The 26,118-nt window shown below is 45.7% G+C and overlaps 4 protein-coding genes and 1 long non-coding RNA gene across 6 annotated transcripts; 4 read left to right on the top strand and 1 right to left on the bottom strand.

Annotated features, from left to right (window-relative positions):
• The first annotated feature begins 306 nt into the window (after positions 1-306).
• Positions 307-4,947, top strand: LOC148321695 (major histocompatibility complex class I-related protein 1-like). 2 transcript variants are annotated; one of them, XM_088278753.1, is made up of 8 exons: positions 307-473; positions 1,780-2,049; positions 2,198-2,476; positions 3,112-3,420; positions 3,527-3,643; positions 3,756-3,773; positions 4,009-4,084; positions 4,185-4,947. In XM_088278753.1, the coding sequence occupies exons 1-7, from the start codon at positions 410-412 to the stop codon at positions 4,062-4,064; spliced, it is 1,113 nt and encodes a 370-aa protein (XP_088134879.1). In that variant the 5' UTR covers positions 307-409; the 3' UTR covers positions 4,065-4,084; positions 4,185-4,947. The 2 variants fall into 2 exon arrangements, with proteins under 2 accessions (XP_088134879.1, XP_088134880.1); XM_088278754.1 differs by lacking the exons at positions 307-473; positions 4,009-4,084; positions 4,185-4,947 and having other exon boundaries at positions 1,762-2,049; positions 3,756-3,781.
• A 139-nt stretch (positions 4,948-5,086) lies between these two features.
• On the top strand, positions 5,087-8,367 carry psmb9a (proteasome 20S subunit beta 9a). The gene is made up of 6 exons (XM_088278768.1): positions 5,087-5,554; positions 6,166-6,233; positions 6,504-6,635; positions 6,873-7,002; positions 7,652-7,793; positions 8,052-8,367. Exons 1-6 carry the CDS (start codon positions 5,510-5,512, stop codon positions 8,177-8,179), a joined length of 645 nt encoding a protein of 214 aa, XP_088134894.1. The 5' UTR covers positions 5,087-5,509; the 3' UTR covers positions 8,180-8,367.
• A 1,087-nt stretch (positions 8,368-9,454) lies between these two features.
• Positions 9,455-13,907, top strand: tap2a (transporter associated with antigen processing, subunit type a). The gene is made up of 11 exons (XM_088278730.1): positions 9,455-10,030; positions 10,232-10,346; positions 10,599-10,729; positions 10,830-11,035; positions 11,124-11,321; positions 11,427-11,555; positions 11,713-11,901; positions 12,077-12,250; positions 12,565-12,724; positions 13,118-13,254; positions 13,398-13,907. Exons 1-11 carry the CDS (start codon positions 9,526-9,528, stop codon positions 13,593-13,595), a joined length of 2,142 nt encoding a protein of 713 aa, XP_088134856.1. The 5' UTR covers positions 9,455-9,525; the 3' UTR covers positions 13,596-13,907.
• Positions 13,394-25,107, bottom strand: LOC148321692 (uncharacterized). The gene is made up of 3 exons (XR_015839456.1): positions 24,965-25,107; positions 15,527-15,606; positions 13,394-13,532 (listed from the first exon to the last, which is right to left on the bottom strand). It is a non-coding gene; the product is annotated as an uncharacterized LOC148321692 (long non-coding RNA).
• brd2a (bromodomain containing 2a) lies at positions 17,684-25,794 on the top strand. The gene is made up of 12 exons (XM_088278729.1): positions 17,684-19,719; positions 21,350-21,656; positions 21,762-21,899; positions 21,984-22,134; positions 22,297-22,496; positions 22,639-23,190; positions 23,293-23,421; positions 23,592-23,786; positions 23,863-24,122; positions 24,268-24,587; positions 24,702-24,827; positions 24,983-25,794. Exons 1-12 carry the CDS (start codon positions 19,688-19,690, stop codon positions 25,108-25,110), a joined length of 2,538 nt encoding a protein of 845 aa, XP_088134855.1. The 5' UTR covers positions 17,684-19,687; the 3' UTR covers positions 25,111-25,794.
• Positions 25,795-26,118: the final 324 nt, after the last annotated feature.

Below are 26,118 nucleotides of genomic sequence, written 5' to 3'. Positions count from 1 at the left end.
TACCCCTCACAACCAGGAGGGCGTCGCTCTTTCACCACAAATTTCACAAACTGTGAGATTTGTGGTGAAAGAGCGACGAAGTGTTTGAAACACTTGTGCTTCTTTTCATCTGATCTGACGTCGCCTCACACACACTTGCAGTCCTTTTAGCAACACACACAAACACGACGGAAACTCATTTCAAATCGCGTCGAAAACGAATCGCACCGCAGCCATTAAAACGGCACGCGCACTTCCCTGTGAAGCGTGCAGGGTGACGTCATCGTCGGGCAGTGCTCTGATTGGCTCCGGTGGGGAAATCGTCAAAACGCGTCCTCGCGTTTACTGTCATTTTGCATCCGCGCATTGGACACCACAGTCGCAACTTTGACTTGTTTGTTGTCCGCTCGACCGAAAAGCGAAACTTTTGATGCCGAAAATGAATTTATTTGTCTTCTTGGCTGCGGCTGTGCAAGTACATGGCGTGACGTCTGGTAAGTGCACTTTTGTTTCCAACTTGTTTTTTTTTATCCAAAAGATGTGGTGATGATTGACGTTAACGCTTTAGATTGCCAACCAACGCCTCATTGTTTTCATTTTCTTCATTTGTCTGCTGCGTCAACATTTAATGAGCGCAAAGTTCTTTCACGTCGACTCTCGTTTTGTCATAGTCACACTGGAATACGTGGCTATGATTAAGATGAACCGACGTTGGTGGAATATTTACTTCATAAAGTTGACAAACTTAAAAGATGACACAATTCGAGATGATGCACAGTAGCATAAATATGTCATCTATCAAATATGGGAAATAAAAACATGCAAGAAGGAAACGTTATACGGTGTCAGTCGTTTAGCACAAGATAAGCTTCAACGTTGGATGTTCATCTGTCGTTTTAGATTTCTTAGTCCGTTCGACATGCGACGCGGTTAAACCTCCTCAGGCCAAATTGAAACAATTTGTACTTTTATTATTTCTTGTGTAATTTTCACTTTGTGATTTTTAAACCGCGGTCTCCATCGAGTTACAGTTCAAAAGGAGCGGTTCTCAAACGTTTTACAAGCGCAACCTTTAAAAAAGTACGGAGCTCTCCGAGTACATGAAAATGAAGTCACGTCGTAGGCTTATAAATGTAAAATAAAAAGCGAGAAAGAGGGTTTATTTCTAAAAAGTTAACTGCTGTTATCGTCAAATATATTGCACATGAAAGTTAAATAACAATTGTACTTAAATAATTGACTCGCAGTTCTTGAAGATTCAATGCAAATAAAATGCACGGCACGAAAAAGTCAAATGGAACTATTTGAATTTTTTTTAAAAAGGCTGATTGGAATATAAAAGCTCCATTTTAATATTTCATGTTTCTTTTGCAACTTCGAGAACATTCATCTTTTTGGTCTTTTTGTTTCATATTTTGTAATATATCATCTATTATCATAATTCAATTCTTTGAATTTTTAATTTTCAAATGAGAGAGAATAGTAAAAATTAGTGTGTTTCTTTTTTTAATTTATTTCTAAAATGTATTTAAATGGCTTACGAGCGACATACCAAATCTTGTTTCGGGCGTCACATCGGAATCAAACATATTTATAAAAAATAAATGAAATAAATAATGAAAAAAAAAAGATTGGGTTGTCAAATTCACTGAAAATGCGAGAAAGAATGTGAAGCGTGAAATCAACCATGTCAAGTGTGTCAACGTTCCAACTGGAGGCAGAAGCGTTTGAAATATGAATTGTGCAAGATTGCTGAATGTCCAACAAGCGAATGAAATCATTTTGCCGTTTTTCTTTCAGCGATTCACACGCTCAATTATTTCACGACAACTACGTCCTCTCCATTTGAAAAGCTACCCGAGTACTGGGAGGTGGCGTACGTTGACGGCGTTCAGATTCAGCAGTTTGACAGCAACATCAGGAAAACGAGAGCCAAACAGGACTGGATGAACAAAATCACGGCAGATGATCCAGACTTCTGGAAGAGAGAGACGGAGTTCAGTATACAAACTGAGCAGGTCTTCAAAGTCAACATTGAAATTGCTAAAGAGCGCTTCAACCAAACAGGAGGTTAGTTTCTGCTCAACCTTCTGCTCGTAAAATTCACTTGATGCGCTCCAACACTTTTCTTTGCGACACTTCAACACGCACGTCACTGCTGGCTTCTCTTTGAACATCCTCTCACGTCATCGTGTGTGTGTGTGTGAGATACTTTCAGGTGTTCACGTGATCCAGTGGATGTACAGCTGTGAGTGGGATGATGAGACTGGTGACGTTGACGGTTGGGAACACTTCAGTTATGATGGAGAAGACTTCATCTCGTTTGAGCTGAAGACGATGAGGTGGATCGCAGCCAATCAGCAAGCTTTCATCACCAAAAACAAGTGGGACCAAAACGAAGGGTTGAATCAATACAAAAAGAATTTCTTCGCTGAGATTTGTCCTGCTGACTTGAAGAGGCATGTGAGCAATGGACGGGACTTCCTGATGAGAACAGGTGCAGCGGCCTCTTACACTTTCGCTTCATCTTTCAACCTCACGCTTCATGTCCGTCTGCCGTCCCTTCACGCTCTCGCCATCGTTCATCCTCTCTCAAGTTCGAGCCCGTCACCCTTGCGAGCTCTTTCCATCTGCCGTCCTCTCTCACGTTCTCTACCTCTTTCATCCTCGCTCACGTCTGTCGTTCGCCTCTCATGCTTTGTCTTCATCTTTCTCTCACGTCTCCGTTCTTTGCCCCTCACACTTGACTCTCACACATTCTCTACAAGCTGTCGACGTCTCACTCATGCTCCTTTGTCCTCTCGTGCGCATTTGCTCCTCTTTCCGTCAATCATCTACGCCTTCCGTTTTCGTTCTAAGACACATTCGAGATTTAAAGCTCTTCCATATTATTCCCATCGTTCCTCCTCTCACACATTTTCAAGAAATTTGGTTGTCCTGTTTCCAAGTTTGATCCTCTCACACATTGTATTACTTTTATTCTCTGTCCCTCTTCATCCTCCTTTGCACGTCTCTCCCATTTTACCATCTCACACTTTCCTCATCCGTTGTCCTCTTTCAATTTATTTTTTGCTTGTTCTCTCCAACTTTCATCTCCTCACACGTGCTTTCCATCTTTGCCTCGGCGTGCAGAGCTTCCCAGGGTGTCGCTCCTCCAGAAGACGCCTTCCTCTCCGGTCACGTGCCACGCGTCCGGTTTCTACCCCCGCGCATCGGCCCTATTTTGGAGGAAGGACGGCAAGGAGATCCACGAGGACGTGGAGATGGGGGAGACCCTCCCCAACCACGACGGAAGCTTCCAGACCACGGCCCACCTGAAAGTGGAGGCGACGCCCGACGTGGAGGGCAAGTACGAATGCGTGTTCCAGCTGGCCGGCGTCGAGGACGACATCGTCGTCAAGCTGGAGAGAGGAAGCGTCCTGAGCAACGCGCGCATCCAAGGTGACCCACGCGCACCGACTCCAATTGTTGTGCGTCAGACGCGTTCCGTCGGCTGACGGGCGTCATGACGACGACTTCATCACACACTCTTTGTTGCTTTGTGAAGAGGAAGAAGACAAGAAGAAGGCGCTGGCCATCGCTGTCCCGTTGCTGGTCGTCGCTCTGGTGGCGGCGGCGGGGGCGGGGGGGGCGGTCCTTGCGAAGCGTTACAGAAGCAGAAAAGGTGCGGGACACAAATATTGGGTCTGTCAGGAAGATCCAAAGAGAAGATAATTTTTTTTCCTCATGCCATTTGTGACGAAAAGTAATCTTCTCTTGTTTCACTTTCATTTCAGCTGAATACTCTCAAGCTTGTAAGTAAATCCTTTTCTGTTTCCTTTGAGCCTACGAAGCTCTGATTTTGATCTTTGTTGCCAAAGTGTGAATGAGGAGTGACTTGACGTCCTAAAAAGTCGGCGACGTGAAAGTTGATGTTGACGCACAACTGCAGTGAGAAGCTCGGCCTGCTCGATTATGAAAAAAAAAAAAATCGTCAGTGTGACTTTTTTTTCCCCCCCCACATCTCACGTCGTGTTTGCGCTCCCTCAGCCGTTTCCGCAGATTCCGAGCTCGCTTCGACCAATTCCGAGTCCGTTCCCGATTGAGTCGCAGCGACCGTCGCTCGGTGAGTTAGCTCACGCGTGATCTTCGGATTCGGGAGATGCTTTCGGGAACATTTGGACGTAGATCCGAGTTCACTATTTGCTCTGCTCTTCTTTCTCCAGATGTTGGAACACAAGAGTGTCTCCTCCCGAGGACTTTCTCGTCACTCTGCATTTGCAGACACAGACGTTTTTTTTTTTTTCCTTCTTCAAGTAGGCGATTCGTGCAATTTTATTTCTGTTAAATCACACTCAAAGGTTTTTTTTTTCTTCTGGTTTTTGGTGTTTTGTTTGAGATTTGAGGAGTTGATTGGGTTGCGTTTTTCTTTTGTGTTAATTTTCTTCGATTTGTTTCGTCTGATATCCATCCAAGTCGCAGTGTGAAAACTACGTCTTTGTGTAAAGCTGTTGAATAATTCAAGAATGGAATCTAATTGAGTTAGAAAATTAAACGCAATTGTATCGTGTCTCAAAAATGTGCTTGATTGGTTTAACAGCCCGTCTGCATTTCTACAAGCTTCATTCTCATTTGAATTGATTTCATATTTGAAATGTTGCCCTTATTTGTAAGATTATTAATTAAGTGATTATTTTGTCCCAGTTACCTAGCTGTACCCGTATCACTAAGAACACTAGAATGATTGTTGTGCGGTCGAACATTTTGGACGATCGGTGCCCGACACAGAAATGCCGACTGCAGTGCACTACTCGGCTGCGACCACCAGAGGCGCTGCAGAGTCCACGCTCAACGGGTCTGCAGTCGAAAGAAGTTCAGTGAGAGGCTGAGCGACGTCAATTTGTCAATGAGTCGGGGGGGCACGCAAAAAATAAGACAAAAACTGTTTTGAACTTGCACAAATATATAAATAAACTGTATTCTACTCTAGAGTGCCTCCCTCTGTATGATTGGTTGACTTATTTCTTGCACTTGGTTAAACCACACCTAGTCAGCCTTGAGTCTTATCTAGATTTTGGCCTGTTTTACTGCCGCTTCTCTCTCTGGTCCACTACCTCTACTTGGTGTCAATTTTGAGGCCCATACAAACAAACAATGGACTGGCCGTCAATCAATCGCTGGACTCGTACAAACAATCTGAATGCCAAATAATCATTAAAATGGGTTTTGTATATAATACTCATTTTTAGTTCTGTACTTTATGTGCAGTTCAGAGTCTGTACTTTTGTACTTAAGTACAATACTTACTCAATCATTTGGCTTTTTTATTTTTTTTTTTAAACAATATTATCTGTACTTCTACTTTGAGTCAATCATGCCAGTATTTTTTGCCACGTATGATTTATATGAAACCATCGAGGTTACCCGGTGACTTGTTGCGCAATGACAAAGCAATCAAACTGCGAGCTACATTTTCACTTTCACATTAGGACGCGCCGCGCTCCTGACACTCGACGTTTCAGTTTGATTTGGACTCGACGGTTCGGAGAGCATGTCGGACCAGTCGGCGACACAATCCGAGGAGGTGCGAACCGGGGTGAGTACGCACGCATGCACACGCACGCACACGCACACACACGCACACAGGTGACTGTTAGGAGCTGATTTCATTTGAATTATTCAGAGCTGTTCACAACGACTGAGTAAAAGACGAGTTCAGCTTTGGTTATGTTAGCATAACTACGGCGCGCAAACGAGCTCCAACAAACACGGCGTTGATTGTATTTTCCTTGGTGGTGGCAGTACTTCATTACCAAGCTGGCAAATTATACTAATAAATTAATGTCATGCCGACAAAGTCTGCATGGCTTGAAAGAGGCTCTGGAAATTTGGCAAGCATAGTTGCCATGTCACGGGCAAAGAAACTTAGCATAGGGGCAGAGTTATGTAAATTAGCCCGGCTGTTACATCACAGTGGGGCAAAGTTGATAAACTCATCAACTGATTACAGCAAATTCGTACGCCAAAAAATATTACAAGAAAAAAAAAAGGATAGAAAATAGTGTACTTATTGTTGCGTCCGTGTGCTACGTGAGACGTACATGTGCCTTAAAGAGGCGGGGCTGGTGGGTTGGCGCGTGACATTGGCGAGTCTGCAAGTGAGTGTCTGAGCGTAACTTGTGTTTTCTTTTTGTTTTTACTTCGCAGACGACAATCATTGCCATAGAGTTTGATGGCGGGGTCGTGCTGGGCTCGGATTCGCGTGTCACCGCGAGGTGCGTGCCCACTGTCTCCATGGCAACACACACACACACACACACATTGAAAATATCGGTTTTGATTTTAATTTAATATAGCGACTGCGCTTGCCGTCATCCTTTAAAATGGAAGCAGGACTGTGACTGAAAGATGCCGTAAAGTGAATTCAAAGACGTGTTTCCAACTACTTCATACATTGTTTAAGATAATTGATGAAAAAACGCAAAAGGTTTCCAGATATGTCGACCGTACTGTATCGTGAGCAACTCACCATGTCGCCCGTGCAGCGATTCCGTGGTGAACCGTGTGATGAACAAACTGATACCACTCCACCCAAGAATCTACTGCGCCCTCTCTGGCTCTGCGGCGGACGCTCAGACGGTTGCCGATCTGATCGGCTATCAGCTGCAGCTTCACAGGTATGCGAATAAATCAACCGTTCTTTGGTAAGCTTCCATTTGAAAAAATAAATACCAAGAATTTATTCTTTTTTTAGTTAGTTCCACAAAAATATAATTTGTGAAAATTACAGATTTTCCGCAATTCAATTTCCGGCTCAGATTAAGATTATGACATTTAATTGACGCGAGGAACTCGATAAATTTCGATAAAATGGATATGCTCATGCAATATCTTCTGACTTTTACTCTCGGCAGCTTGGAGATCGAAGAGGAGCCGCGAGTAGGTGCCGCCGCTACCCTGGTGAAGAACATGTCGTACCGCTACAGGGACGAGTTGGCTGCGAGCCTCATCGTGGCCGGTTGGGACAGAAGAAGCGGCGGGCAGGTCAGAGAATAGCGGCCGGGCGTGTGTATGTCGCTACAACCGTCCACAACTAGGGTCTTTTTCTTCCAAGGCCATATTTAAAAATCAAATAAAAAAGGAAGGACGCAAGCACCGCTTTGACATTCTTCAATCTACTAAACTACAAAACACACCCGCACACGTCAAAGATAAATCACCACAAAATGCAAGAGAAGTACGCTAAGTTAACTTCGCCAGCAGGTTTAAACTTTAAATTAAATAATGAAATGCAAAAAAAAAAATTATGGAATTAAATAAATAGAACACATTCTGTTACAGTTCTGCAAGGCAAGGGTAGTTGTGTGCGAGAGTTCAGCATAGCATGGCAGGAATAAATCCAAAAATAAAACTAATAAAAATCCAGGCAGTTATCGCACAGCAGACAAGGAAAGTCAACATCGGGGGAAATCTACTCACCGTGAATAAGTTGAGTTCAAGCACAAGAACGGTTAAAATGTACAGAAAATAAGCCATAAAAGGACATTTTGGGACAAATGGCGCTCAAAACGTAACGGCCAGTCATTTTTTTGTTTATATTTACGAGTCAAATTGACTCGCTTGATTTTTGCCACATGACTTCAGCACTTATTTGTCTTACCGGTGCTTGACGTCCTCTTCTGTCCTCTGGCAGGTGTTCTCCACGCTCAGCGGCGCCCTGATGCGGCAACCCTTCGTCGTGGGGGGCTCCGGCAGCACTTACGCGTACGGCTTTGTTGACGCCACATACCGCTACGGCATGAGCAGAGACGAGTGCCAGCAGTTTGTCCTGAACAGTAAGCGACGCCATCCGTGACGTGAAGAACTCGAGCCAAGCCGTTTCATGCCGCTCCAAGTTGACCGTCAACCTAAACACAAAAGAGAGAAAATACCACGTGTATTTAAAACCACTGCCTCTTTATCAAAAATATTGATGTTACATTTATATACATATATATATTTTTTTCCCCTCATGGAGCTTTCCATTCGAGACAGACCCCAAAGAAAAACAAATCACAATACAGTCTTTGTCTCTCTCTCTCTCTCATTCTCAGCTCTCACCCTAGCCATGAACCGGGACGGATCCAGTGGAGGGGTAGCCTACCTAGTCACCATCGACGAGCACGGTGCACAGGAGAAAGTCGTTTTGGGGAATGACTTACCCGTCTTCTTTGACAAGTGACACAAGCCGATGCGACATGACATCCTTTGGTGTCTGGACCTACACCTTAAATTCGATCCTGTAAAATCACATCGCTTCATCTTACTGAAGAGGACCGCATATGGACTTTGTGGCATGCCTGCCCACCCATCAAGTGGGACATTAAATAACCAAGTCAATATTTTGGTGTCTCCAACAGTTCAGAGAGATTGGTAGTCTGTTTGAACTCATTTCCTGACTCGGGTCTAGAACCCCACGAACAAAATCATTTTGACAAAGCGTCAAAACCGTACATCTAGCACGGGCACTATCATGAATCTATCTTAAATAAATGACTTTTTAAACGTGAAATCATTCCACACAAACAGACAAACTTCACATGTTTGGCTGCCAGGATGGCCGAGTGGTCTAAGGCGCCGCGTTCAGGACCCAGTCTCCCCAGGAGGCCTGGGTTCGAATCTCGAATTTCCCCATTGTGGGACTAATAAAGGCAATATTATTATTATTATGAGGCTAATCAATTGTATTATCTAGCATATCAGCAAAGGTGTTGAATGTCTTATATAGTGGGGAGGGGCAACTCGTACCTGATGAAAAATAGTTGAATAACATTTCGCAATTCAATACGACATAGTTCTTAGTCGTCGCATGTTTTCAACGAGTGGCGCTCCAAATGATCGGCCATCGAGCATGATCGGTCAATTTCCGTGGAAAAGTATGTGATGGGTTTATGGCGATCAATGCAATTCATTGACAATCTCAAAAAAATAAAAAAATAAAATCACATCAAAAGTCTCAATAAATGTGTTGCAACGGCCGTAAAATTTCACCTTGTTAATAGAAAGAAACGTACACGCCTGTCAACAGTACATTTTTTCTCAAGTCCTCCATGAGGCATACTGATGAACTTTTTTTAATCCGAAAAAGTCATATGTAAGCATCTACTTTTACGAAAACAATAATCATTTTCAGATATGTTATACACCAAACCAGGAACTAAATCCTAATATGTTTGTGTATTTTCTGCACCATCAATTTGAAATAGTGTCCTGTTTAGGATAAGAAAGTGGGTGTTTTTATAATGCAATTCATCAATTAAACAAAAACAAGAAAAAGGCAGATTGATTAAATTAAAAAGTTACTGAGTCTGAATTACAAGCTCACGATTATCTTATCTTCGAACATATGTATTGTATTTAGAAACAAAAGGGAATTTTGACTTGGATATTTCATCTTTGGTTGTATAGTGGCGCACTTATGAGAATTGTGGACGTACTTTTCCAGTAAAACGAAACCGAAAGTAAAAGCAAAAACGGAGTTGCTCCACTCGGCGTTATGTTTGACACGCGGGCTGCAGATGCGTGAAAATGGGGAGAAAGAGTTCGCCACTTCGCCAAGCTTTTGCCGTGTTTGTCGCGCTGGTCGCGGACGCCTGCCTGGTTCACGTTGCGGCGCCGTTGGCGGTGCCGAGCGCGGTGAGCTCATTTTGGCTGTTCGCGCTGCTCCGGTGTTGTTTGGCGCTGGCCGCCGTCTTCCTGCTCAGCCTCGGGGAGCTCCCCCCGGCGCCGGCTCGTTTCCTAGCCTTGCACAGCGCGCTCCCCGCCGCCCTGGAGAGCCTCGCCGCCGCTTTGCGCCTCGGCAAGCCGCCGTGCGGCGCGACGATGGCGACAGGGATCGCGCGCTGCTGGATGATGTGCGCCGGAGCGTCGCTGGCGGCTGCCCTGTTTTGGGAAGTCAGCGTGCCGGACTCGAGGGGACGGAAAGAGAATCAACAAAAGCGACGAGTTTTGTTCATGAGGGTGGTTCGCATGTACAGGCCGGACTTGGCTCTGCTGGTCGGAGGCTTTTGCGCTCTCACTCTAGCTGCGGTCTGTAAGTACGCCACAGATGATGATGATGATGATGATGATGAAGGAAGGGGGGCACGGTACCTTGACTTACGAGGTTCATTCGTTGTATGGAAAATACTCGGAACAAAAGACAATGTAAAGCAAGACAACACAACACCTGCCCACTGAGGGAATGTGTGCGGGGGTGTGCGTGTGTGTGTGTGTGTGTGTGTGTGTGTCACAGGTGAGATCCAGATCCGGTTTTACACGGGCAAGGTAATTGACAACCTGAGTGACGATTACGAGCCAGATGAGTTCTTGTCAGCACTTCTTCTCATGGGCGTGTTCTCGGTGGGAAGGTGAGAATACATTACCTGCTCCGCAAAATGTCAGACCCCATTCTAATTCTTATGCCAATGAAACATAATTACCACATGTGGAAAAGTGGTCTTTTTTTTTTTGGTCATTCCTATTTTTTTTTCAGGAAAACAAGTTGTTTTCCGATTCCCCATTGTATACAAAAAAACGACAGGCCATCATTTATCACAAATCGTTTGCAGATCCCTCCAGGCACCGGTAAAGCCATGTCCGTCTTGTTTTTGTTTGAGCAGCTCGGTGGGTGCAGGCAGCCGAGGGGGTCTCCTCATGTGGGCCATTAACTCCTTCAAGTGCCGAATGAAAGGCAAACTGTTTCAAGCTCAGACCAAGCAGGAGATTGCGTTTTTCGACACCACAAAGACAGGTAAGGAGCTAGAGGGGAAAAAGCCGCCATCTCTCTGACCCTCACCAGTATGTTGTAGTGTTCTTAAAAATATATCTATTTGGATTTCTTCCGGGTGCAGGTGAACTCACCTCCTTGCTTTCCAAAGACATCCCCCTGATGGCTGAAACGGTTTGTCTGAACATCAACGTTCTGCTGAGGACTCTAATCAAGACGGTGTACACACTGAGCCTCATGTTGAACCTTTCGTGGACGCTAACGTGTTTAGTGCTCTTGGAGGTCCCCGTCACTGGCCTCATCGAGACCATCTCCAACAAACACCACCAGGTAAAGCTGACAGACCGATCAGATCCATTGATCGGTCACAAGCCGTGTTCTCGCCCAGCCCGACGAATGACCAACCTTGGGCTTGCAGCGGCTGACGCAAGCCACGCATGACTCCATGACTGCGGCAAACGAGGCGGCCCACGAGATCGTCTTGGCCGTCCGGACAGTGCGGAGCTTCAACGCCGAGAAACACGAGGCCCGTCGCTACCACAACCGGCTGTTGGACACGCACAGGCTCAAGACCTGGCGGGACACCGTCAGGGTTGTGTCCCTTCTGGCGCAAAGGGTGAGATGTCGGGGATCGTTCCGGGGCTCTCTTTTTCTGCCAATAATATCAAGTCATGACTGGAGTGGGTTCGACCGAGGTTGATTTGTGCATATATGCGTGTAGCTGACAGGTTTGGCCATTCACGTGCTGATGTTGTGGTATGGCAGACTGTTCATCCAAAGGGGCCAGATGACCACCGGGAACCTGGTCTCCTTCATTCTCTACCAGTCAGACATCGGACACAACATCAGGGTATCGGCGCCGGAAAGCTTATGTCACAATGCGCTGCTTTTCCAACTGCTCTCGCCGCATAAATCCGACACCCCCGCAAGAATAAAGTCGGCTTTAGCAAAGTCGCCCATGTCGGCGCCGATAATGGACTCCTCATTTTGGCAATGTCTCCTGCCAGACAGTGATCTACATCAGCGGCCACATGTTGACCTCGGTGGGCGCCGCCGGGAAAGTCTTTGATGTTCTGGATCGGCGGCCTCGGATCAGGACGGATGGGACGCTCGCACCCGAGCGGCTTGCGGGACACGTCGCCTTCCGCCATCTCGACTTTGCCTATCCGGCCCACCCCGATGTATCGGTGCTGCAGGTGGGCGTCGCAATGGGGCGAAGGTCCTTGTTTTTATGTCGGTGTCGATTCTCAGCCGTCTACGTCACGGTAATCCACAAAAGCGGAACGGAGGAAAGATGTTTCAACGTCATTTGCCCGCATTCAACGCTTATTTTTTCCACCGCACTCAATTCCATACGCCTTTTGTCATCAGAACTTCTCTTTGGAGCTGCCAGTGGGCCAGATGACGGCGCTGGTCGGTGTTTCTGGAGAGGGAAAAAGCACCTGCGCCAGTCTGCTGAAGCGCTTGTACGAGCCACAGGGTGGACAAATCCTTTTGGATCATCGCCAACTGGAATTGTACGACAACGGCTATCTTAGCAAGAAGGTGAAAGTCCGAACACCCACGTGTCAGATGAAGGAAATAGTGTCCCAACTTTAGACAAATCTCACAGAATATCAAAACACAAAAAACGTCCCAAAAACTATGGATGGGCCTAATCACGATCTTGTCTCAATTTAACTTACTCGGGGAAGTCAACCACACTGCTTTGTTATTTTTAGAATCAGCACCCCGAGCGCACTGATGCCATGCGTTCACGTTCATCCTGTTTTTGACATTGAAATGTACGCCAGCGCCACCTACGGGACTGGAGTCCAACGCGGACGACCCGAACGACAATCCATCTGTGCTTTTGACAGATTGCGGTGGTCAGCCAAGAGCCGGTGCTCTTTTCCGGTTCCATAAGACACAACATCGCCTACGCTGTGGAGGACTGCTCTTTGGACGCCATCCAGGAAGCGGCGCGACGGGCCAACGCCCACGACTTCGTCACACAGTTGGAGAAGGGCTACGAGACCGGTGAGCAGAAGTGCATTTCAGGCGTGTCCTGGAGTTAATTTTAAGACTCGCTTAGGCTGAAACTTGTCTCGGTATTCCTGAGGCTTGATTTGAACGACAAGATTTTGACAAGTGTTGCCTGTTTCATGTTTATATTTCAAATGGTTTACCGTACAAAAAACGGGAAAATGTTCAATTCGGACACCAGTGCGCGTGAGTGACTTGTTAGAAATTCCGTCGGGACTCGACTTGACTTGCTTGATTTTTGACACGGTAACTTGCTTTGAGATTGAAAACTAGAGACTTACTTTTGACTGGCGCGCTTCCACCTCCGCCGGCGAGTGTGTCCAGGGTTTAATGCGGAGAAGCTTGTGACGGCTCCAGAGCTTGACCGATGATTTGATTGTTTGTCAGAGGTTGGTGAGGGGGGCAGCCTGCTGTCCAAGAGCGAACGGCAACGCGTGGCCATCGCCCGAGCGCTGGTCAGACGGCCGCGGGTTCTCATCTTGGATGAAGTAACCAGCTCCCTGGATGAGCAAAGTGAAAGCAAGGTACAATAAAACGGCCGAAGAGCCCAAAAAAAAAAAAAACACTCAAACCCATCGTACGACATTAACTTAATTAAAAATAAAAAAATGTGACAAAAGCTTTACAAGCTATTCTCTGCCGTGAACGTTTGTCTCACCCGGCGCAGGTCCTGCAGAATCTGGCGAGTCGCCCGGACCAAACCGTGCTGCTGATCACGCACAGATTGAAGACCATCGAGAAGGCCGACCAGATTGCGGTGATTGGCGGCGGTGGCGTTCAGGAGCGGGGGACACACCGCCAACTGATGGACAAGAAGGGATTATACTGTAAAATGAGAGAGAAGCTCGCCAGAGCGGGAAGCTAACGGGACACCAATCTCATTCCAGATTTTTTATTGTTTTGTTTTGTCATTCTAGTTTTGTGAATTCATTCTGCTTATATGTTGAGATTTTCTTTTCTTTTAAATGGTTATTTTCCTGCCTTTTTTTTAAACGCAGTGGAATTGCTTTGTGTTTTCTTGCTTATGATGAATTAGTAAAGTAGAATAAGAGAAGAACTGTTTCCTTTTGAGTGATCAAAGTTGATTGGAGTCAAATGTCTCATTGAAATAATGAATTTGTACTCTTCTACAAATGTATATTTACAAAGCGTTTGTCAATAAAAACGTCCAACTTTACATTTTTCAACGAGTCGCACGCCAAAACGCCTGCATTCGTAAGATCAGAAAAGAAATTCCCAACAGCTGGAGGTGTAACAAAGCACTTTCCATCTGGTGCAGTACAAATTAGTAGGAAATTGCTTTTTGACGTTTGCAATATCTGACTTTTAGTTTTTAGGGTTAATTCAAGTACATTTTGTCTACTTTCGATTGGCTTGTTGACATTTTTACAGTACAGGAAACCAAGCGGGCGATATTCACCAGAGGAAATGGTGCGACAATGCCTGCCAGCAAACCGCCGCCATCTCAGGGCGGAGAGCTGCGACGCAAAATGGCCGATCCCGCTGGAATGTCCCTGCTTTGTTCACTTTCGTTTTGCACAACCACGTCGGTTGGGTGAGCGGCAACATGAAAGCTGATGAACTTCGAGTCCTTGAGGACTTGACGAGACTTATTGTTTGGGGAAATGCGCGTCTGCACAAAGTCAGTACAGAAAAGCTCAGCTTTGACATCGCACCTCTTTAAATCAAATTTAAATTACTGTATTGAACTCCTTTATTTAATTGAACTGTCTAATCCTAATATGAGCATAAAAGTAGGTCGCTAAATATTTTTTTAAATAAGTAAATTCATTCTGAATAGACCAAAAATGTACATTTAATTAATGATAATGAAATACATTTTAAACAACAAAAGAAATGCTAAGATATTATACAAAGTTTACTGTAGATAATAAAATGATTCAGAATAATATAATTTCAAAAATAATAGATTTCACACAGAGCTAATTTGCCTCCCCCAATTTAGATTGGATGTTTGCTCTAAATAAAAATTTGATCATTCTCACAATGTAAAATGTGCATTGATAGCTGTTCCCCCCCCCCCCCCTTAATTCTTTGGCACGCTTGCAATAAAACGCTTGGGTGGCCTTTGCTGAGTTGCCTTGAAAGTGGAGAGTCAAGACAACAAGAGGAGCTTGTCGAATTGGTGAAACTCATCATATTCAGCTGCAAACATGACCCAACAGCGGCGTCCTGTCGTCAACGCATTTCACGCTTGCTGGGCTAGCATCATATTGGTTTCGTTTGTTTTGTTCGGCTTGATGAGCAACTTAGCAGGATTGAATGGAATCACCCAGCCAGTCTTCAGTGTCACATGATTTTTCGGTTAAAAAAAAAAAACTCAGGCAGGTCATGAGGATGGCGGAAAAAGAATGATTACATATCACCACCTAGTGATCCTGAACAAATTGTGTACTAGAACCATATTTGAGTTTGAAAAGAGCCATGTCATTCTGAAATGAGGTTTAAAAAAAGAGCAACAAAGAGACTAGAAAGGATCACGTGTAGGTTTTATTTTACAATTAATTCTGATTTTAAAGTGTATTATTCATAACCAAATGCTAAATTACTGAATAATGTTATGGTAAAATGATTCCAAACCCATGCATGTTTTCTCATATTTTATTGCTGTGTTTGTAAACAATTATTTAATAAGATAATCACATTAAATATGAACTACAATATATTTTAATTGAGGGGTTTTAGGGAGCAAATATTTCAGATCATTACCAACAGGGACACTACAAAGTAAATCATTTACCAAGGCATGTCAAGAATTATGACGAGTGTGCTGACCTCAATGTAGGAGGAAACACTGCTCCAAGTGTCCAGTAGGTGGCGATCTCACACTCCGAAAAGCTCGGGAAGGTCGTGACCTACAAACGATGACAGCTAATTGAAGGCAACATTTCACGAGCAATTTTATTTATTTATTTACCAAGAGTACATGGAAATGATTCATCTGACAGGAGGACATACAGATTCGCGTTTTTGCCTCTAAACATTCACTCAAACTTACTAAAAAAAGAAAAAACGGCATATTGTGGCTCTGAACAGCACCATGATAATACGATAGAGGAGAATGTAAAGAAATAAGGTGGTTTTATAAAGTGTCATTATTATGCGTTGGGAAAAACCCAGGTACAACAACTGAGGTGTGTCTTTACAGGGGGTGTGGCCTATTGAGTGACATCAGCAATATGGCATGGAGAAGTTTGGCCAACTGTAGCTACTTGTGGACATTCACATTTCCTATTTGTGTGTTTGACTCTTCACACCATTCGATATACCTCTTGAAGGGCCACACTGATTTGCGTCACCTTAATTTCACTTCATTGTAAATTGTAGAATTGTGACTGTTGGATTGCAACTGGAAGCAAAATTTACCCCCCTCCACAAATATCAAAGGAAAACAAGTAGCAGCACAAAACTATCAAAACAAATGTTTAAAACCAAACAATTGCCAGATTAAATGCATATAAATGTGAAATACAACTGAACACTTCTAGGGCTGTCAATATTTTTCATACCACTAGAGGGAGCCTGTGTACCATGATTGGTAAATGGACCGATTGGACACTTGTTGGCCATTCATAAAAAATTAAATATCCATCCTGAAGGTTGTGTCATTCTTTAAAAAAAATAGTCAAGTACAACACCAAAAGCTTCACAGGACATATGCTGCTTCCTAGATTAGAAAGCATGTTAATCTCCTGTAATCTCATTTCATCTCAGTCATCTCCTTGGACTGCGTTGAGTTTGCAGCGTTTGCAATAACATTCATATGGAAATGGATCACGGTATCGCAGAGTCCGGTGAGTGGAAATCTGCGAGCAGAATTTGTTTTGCGCGGCTGCATCATGTTCCTTTCTCACCCGCCCGTCTTGTTCACATCTCAACCAACCAGTATTTGCTGCATACAACATCAGAAAATCAACCTCTCTCTTTCATTTGAGGACTCTGCTGTGTGTGCCGCCATCATTAAGAGCGGGTGACTCTCCAGCCCAGAAGAAGAAAAATGCCCCCTTTTATCTTCCAGTCTGCATGACTGGGATTGTAAAACAGCGCTAAAATGCAGCCAAGCATAGCCAACTGAGTCTGCGTGTTGTATGTTAGCGAGCAAGAGAGAGACTACTGATGAGTCAGAGGAGGCTGACTGTGATGTAATCCTCTCCTTCCACGCCACCTCCCGCACGGACGAGACAAAGTTTCCCGGTGCACACTGGACCCGCTCTACCTGATGTTAAACAAATCTTGTGCATACAGTGCTCGTCAATGAATTCCAGCTCTGGCTGGCCAGTGAAATAAATAACGACACACTGATAAGCATTGTTCAAGTGTGTTTCTCAAACTTTAAAGTACCTCCTAAAAAAAATAAGTGGCTCTCCAAAATACCACCATCATGATTAAGAAATTTTAAAATGCAGCAGCATGGGCCTACGTATAAGCCACTGACTGTAACGTTATGCACAGTTCGAAAAAAACAAACTTGAATTATTTAATTCAAATGTATCGCATATAACAGTTAACAATTGTAGAGAAAGAAATGCTATTTATTTCTTCATTTATTTGGAACTACTTAATTCCACAAAATAATTGGTTTATTGATTTTTGTAAATAACACAAAAGGAATTAAATGATAAAATTACAAAGACTTGCACACCCAGCACCCGACTTAAAACACTGTCCTGACCATCCTCAAGTCTTTTAACAGGTATGACGTGAAACTACAAATATTATTTGTAATTTAAAATCGGTAGTAACCAATTTGACAACTGCAATACTTTTAGAAACGCATTATATTCATCCTACTATTGTATATGATCAATTATGAATTATTGTTTTCTATTTTTTTAATTGCGGGAAACTAAAAAGGAAAGTTGTCATTCATTCATGATTGACACAGTAAAAAAAAAAAAAAGACGAAGTCATCTTTCCGGCCTCCATGTCAGTGACGCGTGCGCATGCGCAGTGCTTTCACTCGACGCAACACGACCGATCTCGAGAACTATCCTCCTTTCGGACAAATTGGATGCTTCTAACATCTTCTACTTCACAAACTGGAATCTTTTAGAGACTCTTTGTCTCGCGGAGGGATTAGCAGAAGGGACAACGAATTAAGCAATCGTTATCAAAGCAGAAAAAAACAACTCGTCTTCACACGTGATCAATGCTGGCCAATCACCGAAAGACTAGCCCCGACTGAAGTCTGCTCTTTGTTTGGATTATTTTTGGCGTTTCTACACCAAACTGTTGAGGAATTACTTGTTGCATTTTTACACGGGGGACGCTAAACGGATTATTTTCTACCCCCTGAAATAGGCATGCCGAGTCCCCATGTTTTAGATGGGCTCATTTGAAATGGATGTCGTTTCCAAGTTTCGATCGGTCACGTGATTCCCCCTCCCCCAACCTGCCCCGAAGAATGGGAGAAGGGCGGACATGTTGGAGGCAATGCGTTGCTTAAAAAAAGTTTCGAGTTGGAAGACCAGATGTTTTCAAGACAAGTGTCGCTGTATCTTTTGGATTTACCAATCGACATTTGTTTTTATTTTAATCCTTAGGATTTGGGGGGTATCTTTTTTTGTTTCTTTTTTAAACATCTCTTATTACAGCAAACTTCACTTTGATCACAAAATGTTACCCCCCCCACAGCACAATTTAGTTTTGTTGTGTATTCATATTGTGATTTGATTTGCATGTTTGGGTGGCATTGGTCGTCTGTAACCTTGGATAGTGGGGGATGGGCGCATGTGATTGGGTAACCATTGACGGTTTGACAAATTTGTTGTCGGGTCGTTTTTGTCTAGTTTTCTTCCACGTTGGTCTCGTTTTGTTGTGCCATGGATATATTTCACTTTAGCTAGTCAATACTAGGTTGTGCTATTAGTGACAAAGTGTTTGGCAACATGGCAAATTGTTTTATCAGGCGTTAAAAAAAATAGCAACCATTTCCAATTCATGTAGTTCCAAGCCGGTGATAAAACTGCCGCGTCATCCTGTCGTTCCAGTTGCCCAGCATGTATTAAACGAACGTTTTTAAAGTTTTTGATAAAAGCCACGATGCGCGCTCATTTTAATTGAATGACGTCTCTACGTACGCTAAACCGTTTTGATAGTATATTCTTTGTTTGCCAGGCAGGCCATGTTTGACGTGTTTCGACCTTTTTTTTATCTTTCAACTGAGGCGAAACACGATTGTCGGTGTCGTTTCGCTTCGCTTGTGACACTGTGTGTATTTCGAGGTGTCGTTCAGGAAGTTAATTGGGATACCTGGGCACAATTTGGCGATTTAAACCGTCGACGTCGTCCTTAAAGATGGCGACCGGCGTTCCTCTGCGACTGATCTTCTGGTAAGTGGGGAGAGGCCCGTAGCGAGATGACGGGCGCGTCATACCCCGGAATGACCAATAGGCTTGCAGATAGACGCACAGAAAGCCCGCGTTGTGTACGCATTGGCCAATCGCCGCTTTCGCTTTGCATACGCTGACGTAACGTAAGACCTTCAAGTTCAGAGGCGCTTTCAACGTCCTTGCAAAATGTCTTCGAGCTCGTAATCGCGAAGAAGGCAAGGGAACACGATTAAAGAGGGTTGCGGGGGCACAAAGAGCGCCTAACGGTTTTGCGTGACTCTCTTTGCATGAAAGGAAGTGCCTTTAAGTTTCTCCACTTCAAAGGCCGAGCAAGTCGTTTCAGGGTGCGGTGAAGTTGACTTGCGACGCGAAGAGCCAATCGCAACTCAAAGGGCGGGGACGTTTTCACCAGACGTGGCCAATAGGGTGCGTCGTGGGTCTATATAGCAGCTGGCGTAACTAAGCCAGCGCCATTTCCACGAAGCAGGAGGAGAGTTGTACCGCCGCTGTAGAGAGGCGATAACAGGGAGAAAAAAAACACGGGAAGCGGAACCGAACCGGATACTGGCTTGAGTATAGCAAAACGCAATCCGGATCCATCCTGATGGATATGGCCGTAAACCCGCTGATTGACAGGTATCTACTGGTAAACTTGACTCTCAGCTTTCCATCGGATGTGATATTTGACGACATTTAGTGACGAACCTTCGTTTTATTTTGACGAGATGTTGGACTATGGCGGGCGCTCTCTGTGTACGCGCGCGCTGAAATGATTCCCGCCCGCCCCGCCGCAGAAATTGAGGGCTACACGACAAATGTTGACTCTTGACGGGCATCGGACGCGGAGTTTATGACGCGGCACTAAAATATGTGGAAAGTGTCGGCTTGGTGTTTGCGTGACGCCGGGCGCCATGTTCGCAAAGCTGCTGTTAGCTTTGTTCGTTAGCATTAGCCCCCCGTGATCTTGTTGTCATCTCTTGGCTACTATGACCCATATGTTACGTTATTAACGCATTACTAATAACGCCACGATCTTAGTCTGTTACCGGTCCAAAGCGTGTGTTTTTCTGCCATTTAGCCGGTTTGTTACGATTGTAGCCGCCGGTGGTGGTTTCGCTTCAACCGGCCGGCAAATGTTAATACAGAAGTTAATCATGCTCTTGCCCACCCCCGGAATGGTTTGTGTGATTGGTTGCCTAGGTTACAGCACCCATTGTCAGTTAAACTAGATTACGGTTTAAATGCTTTCATCTATTTTCATCATTTTATTTTGTTGCTGCTACCATTCGTATTGTTAGCTTAGTAGCGTAGTTACTAAATCGTAATTATGTTTTCAGGAAACCAGAAAAAAATAATTCAACAATGATTCAACTTGCCTCGATTTAACCTTTGCAGGTTACCATGTCTTGACTTGAGAATCTACAAAGACATGAAAAAATAAATCTTGGCAATAAAACTTTTCTGTATATTGTGACAAAGAGCTAAAAATGACCTGGGCTTACAGTATGTTTACCTCCATTTTGTTTTATAATGTTGTATCTTTAAGAAAACAAACAAACATAATAAAGCACACTAACTGTCAAATGTTTCCAAAGGCTCTGTCATTCAACAATGGATGAATACTACCAGATTTGGTGTATTTTGAAATTTTCTAACCCTTACTTCTCCCACCACCCCACCTCTAAATATTGTACAAGACAATAGATTAAAATATACAAACGTGAATTCTTCCCAATGATGCAGAATGACATTGCTGCGCATAGTTGCATGCTGCTGTGAATGGTGTAGGTATAAACACTTGGCAGCAGTCAAAATTCTCCCAGCTACTTGCATGTTTAAAGCAGCCTCTAGAGGCAGTAGAGAGTCAAAGGAAGCCACGTTGCAGGTCAAAGCAGCACTTCCTGTAATAAGATGACGACAGCCTCGGCAAAAAGCCAATTTTGATAAATCAGTCATGCGTACAAGATGGCATCCTAGTTTTGAGGCATTCTGTTGGGAATTGGAATAATTTAGAAGCCATGACCGCAACGTGGGAGAAGTTCACCTTTTTACAGACTTTATGAACAGTTTTAGTTTCACGCTCGAAGGGGGCGCTGTAGTCAGAATTGATAAGCAGGACAGTATTTGTTGACTCATCATTCGTTCGCTGCATGATGTCATATTTCGCTTGCGTATTAAGACCAAGTTAAAGTGGAGACAAAGCTTGAGCATTAAAATTCTTCTTGCCGCACAGCCCTGCTAAGAAACCACAATGTGCTCTCCACAGCTCCCACGGTGGGCTAGATGTCGGCCTAATGGGGCTCACGGCACTGGACCAGAGTTCCGGCACAGCTGGAAAAAGGATCCGGAAGCCTTCCCTGCTCTATGAAGGCTTTGAAAGCCCGGGGATGCCCCCGCACAACCAGACCAGCACCCCCGGCCCACCACAGACCCCGATGAAAGACTCCGGCCGACGGGGCAAGATGACCAACCAGCTGCAGTTCCTGCAGAAGGTTTTGCTCAAGTCGTTGTGGCGCCACCACTTTGCCTGGCCCTTCCATGAGCCAGTGGACGCCGTCAAGCTCAACCTGCCGGTGAGCATTTTTACATCATCGAGAAGTCCGATTTGATCCATTGTTAATCGCTCAATTACAATGCCTTGTTACTTCAGCTGATTTCTTTCCATGATCCCTCTTCAGGACTATCACAAGATCATCAAGATCCCAATGGACTTGGGCACCATCAAGAGGAGGCTCGAGAGTAACTACTACTACAGTGCCAGTGAATGCATGCAGGACTTTAACACCATGTTCACCAACTGCTACATTTACAACAAGGTACGGCCGTTAGGACCGAGCAACAAGATGGCGGCCCCCATCGTCCGATTTCCGTTGCTGAGCCTTCAAGTGTGTCTCTCGTAGCCATCTGATGACATCGTCTTGATGGCCCAGTCGCTGGAGAAAGCGTTTCTACAGAAGGTGGCTCAGATGCCCCCCGAGGAGGTGGACCTGAGCACCCCGCCTCCGCGCAGCAGACCCGTCAAAGCGGGAAAGAGAGGCAGAGGAAGTGCGGGTGAGTCCCGAACAGCACGGATGAAAGGATTGCAGTTTTTTTGCTCTCGGATCTTACATTTTCCCAGAGACCTCCCCATGAACTTGATGTGAAGTAACCATAGCTTGTTATTTGAAAAATCACGACTCATTTTGAGAGCATTGTCTCATCCTCGCTCCTCAGTCTCCGGAGGAGTCACCACGGCTCACCAGGTGCCCGCCGTCTCCCAGTCGGTGTACTCGCCGACCACCCCGGAGACCCCCGAAACGATCCTGTCCACCCTGCCGCAGACCATCATGGCCAAGAGTCTGGCCCTCACCCTGCCCAATGAGCACGGCATCCCCGCAATGACGGGCCTGCCTCCCACGCAGCCCACGACCAAGGTGAAACTCACCACGGGGAACAGCTTCCGCCCTGGAGTAGAATATTAGAAATTATGCATCGAAGGTTCTCAGGAAAAGAAAATGTTGAGATTCGCACTATTTGATTTTATGTCTGTCTTGTGATGCGTTGTTTCAATGACAGAAAAAAGGCGTGAAGAGGAAAGCCGACACGACCACCCCGACCACGGTGGCTATGCCCATCATGAGCGTGGGTGGCATGGGCTTAGGCCTGGGCCGAGGGCACGACTCGCCGCTCACCCTCACCGCGCTCGGGGTGGAGCACGACGCCGGCCTGAGCCTCGGGCAAGGTCTAGGCCTGAGCCAGGGCCTGAGCCTCAGTCAGGGTCTCGGTCTCGGTCCGGCTCTCGCCCTCAACCAGGCTATGGCAATCAACGCGGATCACGGGCAAGTCATGCTGGGTGGCAAAGCGCCTGGAGGGTGCAGGAGAGGCGTTAGTGGGCGGCCCATCAAGCCCCCCAAGAAGGACCTGCCTGACTCCATCTTGCCGACGCCGGTGCGTCGCAGCAAGCTGACGCCGCAGCTGCGCTACTGCAGCGGCGTCCTGAAGGAGCTCCTGTCCAAGAAGCACGCCGCCTACGCTTGGCCCTTCTACATACCCGTCGATGCTTCCTCGTTGGGTCTCCACGACTACCACGAAATCATCAAGCAGCCCATGGACCTCAGCACCATCAAGGTACACCAAGCGCGAGCGCGCTAGTTAGTCGAGATAAAAATAAATAAATAAAAAAAGAGATGTGTTATTTACTAAGTGCGGAACTTGTCTCGTGTCCCTCAGAGGAAGATGGACGGCAGAGAGTACGTGGACGCTCAGCAGTTTTCTGCGGACATCAGGCTGATGTTCTCCAACTGCTACAAGTACAATCCCCCCGATCACGATGTGGTCGGCATGGCTCGAAAGCTCCAGGTAAGCCGTCAGTCTCTTAATTATTTTGCACCTCTAACCGGTTTGACATAAAGCTACATATTAATGGACTGGCATAGAGCCCAAAAAAAGAAACTAAATGCTGCCACATTTGGGGGTCAACGGGGGACTGCGACACTCAAAGTGTGCAACTGCTTCGACTCCTCCCTCAGGACGTTTTTGAGTTCTGCTTTGCCAAGATGCCCGACGAGCAACCGGCGCCCCAGAGCTCCTCGTCTTCCTCCTCGTCCTCCTCGTCCTCTTCTTCCGAGAGCGAGCTGAGCAGCGAGGAAAGCGAGAGCGAGAGCAGCCCCAGCTCGGATTCCGAAGAGGAGCGAGCCAACCGCCTGGCCGAGCTTCAGGAGCAGGTATGAAAAACGAGCTCCGCGATGCGCCCCCCCCCCCCCCGCCATTTTCTGACGCCGCTTGTCGCTCGCCTCCCAGCTAAAAGCCGTCCACGAGCAGCTGACGGCGCTTTCTCAGGGCCCCATCGTGAAACCCAAGAAGAAGAAAGAGAAGAAGGACAAGAAGAAGAAGAGGAGGAAGGGCGAGAAGCACCACAAGCTGGAAGAAGAGCTGGTGCCCATTAGGCCGGCAAAGCCCCCCAAAGTTAGCAAAACTCCAAAAACAAAGAGCAACAAGGCACTGGGTGTTCCCATGATGCCAATCAAGAAGACCCAGAGCAAGAAAAACAATAAGAGCAAGTGAGTGCTGACACCTGCTGGGCATTATTGGTACTGCTTGTTTATGATTGGCGGTAAATCACCAATATAAGGAAATTAGGTAATATTTCGTTAACCCTACTTTTATCCTCACAAGCTTTTTTTTTTGTTTTTTTTTCTGCGTCAGGTCCAAAAAGGGAGCCATGATGTTCAGCATGCCTCCGGCCGTCTCAGAGCCCCTAATGCACCATTTTGACTCGGACGAAGAGGAAGAGACGGCGCCCATGTCGTACGACGAGAAGCGTCAGCTCAGCCTGGACATCAACAAGCTGCCCGGCGAGAAGCTGGGCCGCGTGGTTTACATCATTCAGTCGCGAGAGCCGTCCCTCCGAGACACCAACCCCGAGGAGATCGAAATCGACTTTGAGACGCTCAAGCCGTCCACGCTGCGAGAGCTGGAGCGCTACGTCATGACGTGCCTGAGGAAGAAGCCGCGCAAGCCTTATGGTGAGGAAGCGCACAGGCGTGGGCGGGAATGCAAGAGTTTTTGTGGGTGGGGACGTTTTTAATTTTCAAAGCCACATTCGCGGCCCTCAGCTCAATTGTTTGCTCCCTTCAAAGCCATCAAGAACAGCGCCGGCAAGTCGCGTGAGGAGCTGGCGCTGGAGAAACAACACGAGCTGGAGAGAAGGCTGATGGACGTCAGCGGGCAGCTCAATTCTGGCAAGAAGCCCGCCAAAGCCAAGCGTAAGTCACCTTTCTTCTTTGAGCCTCAACTGTACTTGCAGCAAATTTGCTTGTTTTAATCATGATTTTAGTATTTACAAGTTCCCAATTAGTCATCCCTTAGGAAGCTGAAAAAGGATACAAATAAATCCTCTCACCATTTTCTTTTTTTGTAGTGGAGAAACCGGCCACCGAGTCGAGCACTCAGCCGTCGCGCCTCAGCGCCAGCAGCTCTTCCTCCGACTCCTCCTCGTCTTCCTCGTCCTCATCATCCTCCGACACCAGCGAGTCGGATTCTGGCTGAGAGGAAAGAAGAATTTTTCAGATTTTTTTTGCCACTTTATTTTAGTCCGGGGTGGGGTGGTCAACTGACAAATGCCCCCCACCCACCGTTGCGCCACTCCCCAGTGAACTGGACCAGAACGGCCGGTCCAGCCGAGAGACGGCGCCTTCCTTGGGCCGCATGAAGAGGGCCGAGGGAGACTTGTTGTGGGTCTGGGAAGTGTCTGAATTGGGCCGAGTTCGGGAAGTTTCATCGGGGGAAGATGCGTTGCATGTGTTGGGGGGGGAGTTTGGGTGCTAGAGCCAGAGTGCGTTCTACTTCTGGAATTGATTTCCCTTGTAACTGTGCTCGCTGTCTTGACGGTGTGTGTAGATGTTCTGTACAGTTATAGAACTCTTTTCTTTTATAAAGAAGCATTTTACTTATTCCCTTTGCGGGAACCAGCAACTGTTCGTGCGTATCGGCTTTTCATAAGTGCTCAAGAAGACAAACGTTTGCGTGTGTGTGTGCGCAATCTGCTGAAGTTCTCCATAGTTTTGACGCAGGCGTTGAAAAGGGGGGGTGGCGCTCCACCCGTGTGATGTTAAGTCAAAGTTGATTTTCTTTTTCCTACCAGTGTTTTTGTTTTTCCCTCTTTTCCAGTGTTTCTGTACACTCGATTGCTTCTTGTGACCAATTTGCTAATAAAAACAAAAGCAGCGAGGACATCTGTGTTAACTTTTTTTTCCCAAATGAAGCAGTTTCCCATTATCACTTTGGTGCTGCTCACCAAGCAGTGTGTTTGGAGAGAAAAAAATAGTGATACTTAGTTTTTAATATCAATATAGTTAGTAATTATGCACCAGGTGTATCTGCTACAGTAACCTAAAAAAATACTCATATTGGGCATAAAATTGAGTTTAAAAAATTAGACCATGAAGTGAGATCAGTGATCTGAAAATCTTGCAAAAAGTTGTGAATAAGTATAAAGTCCAGAATAGAGCAAAAATATTTTCGTGGCAAACTTACATGTTATAAGTTGTGCTTTAA

The sequence above is a fragment of the Idiotropiscis lumnitzeri genome, chromosome 16 (assembly GCF_059441095.1).
Source record: "Idiotropiscis lumnitzeri isolate Australia: NSW breed Sydney's pygmy pipehorse chromosome 16, RoL_Ilum_1.0, whole genome shotgun sequence".
NCBI classification, from domain to species: Eukaryota; Metazoa; Chordata; class Actinopteri; order Syngnathiformes; family Syngnathidae; genus Idiotropiscis; species Idiotropiscis lumnitzeri.
The sequence above is the reverse complement of the archived record's forward strand: the minus strand, read 5'-3'. Positions and strand labels throughout refer to the sequence as shown.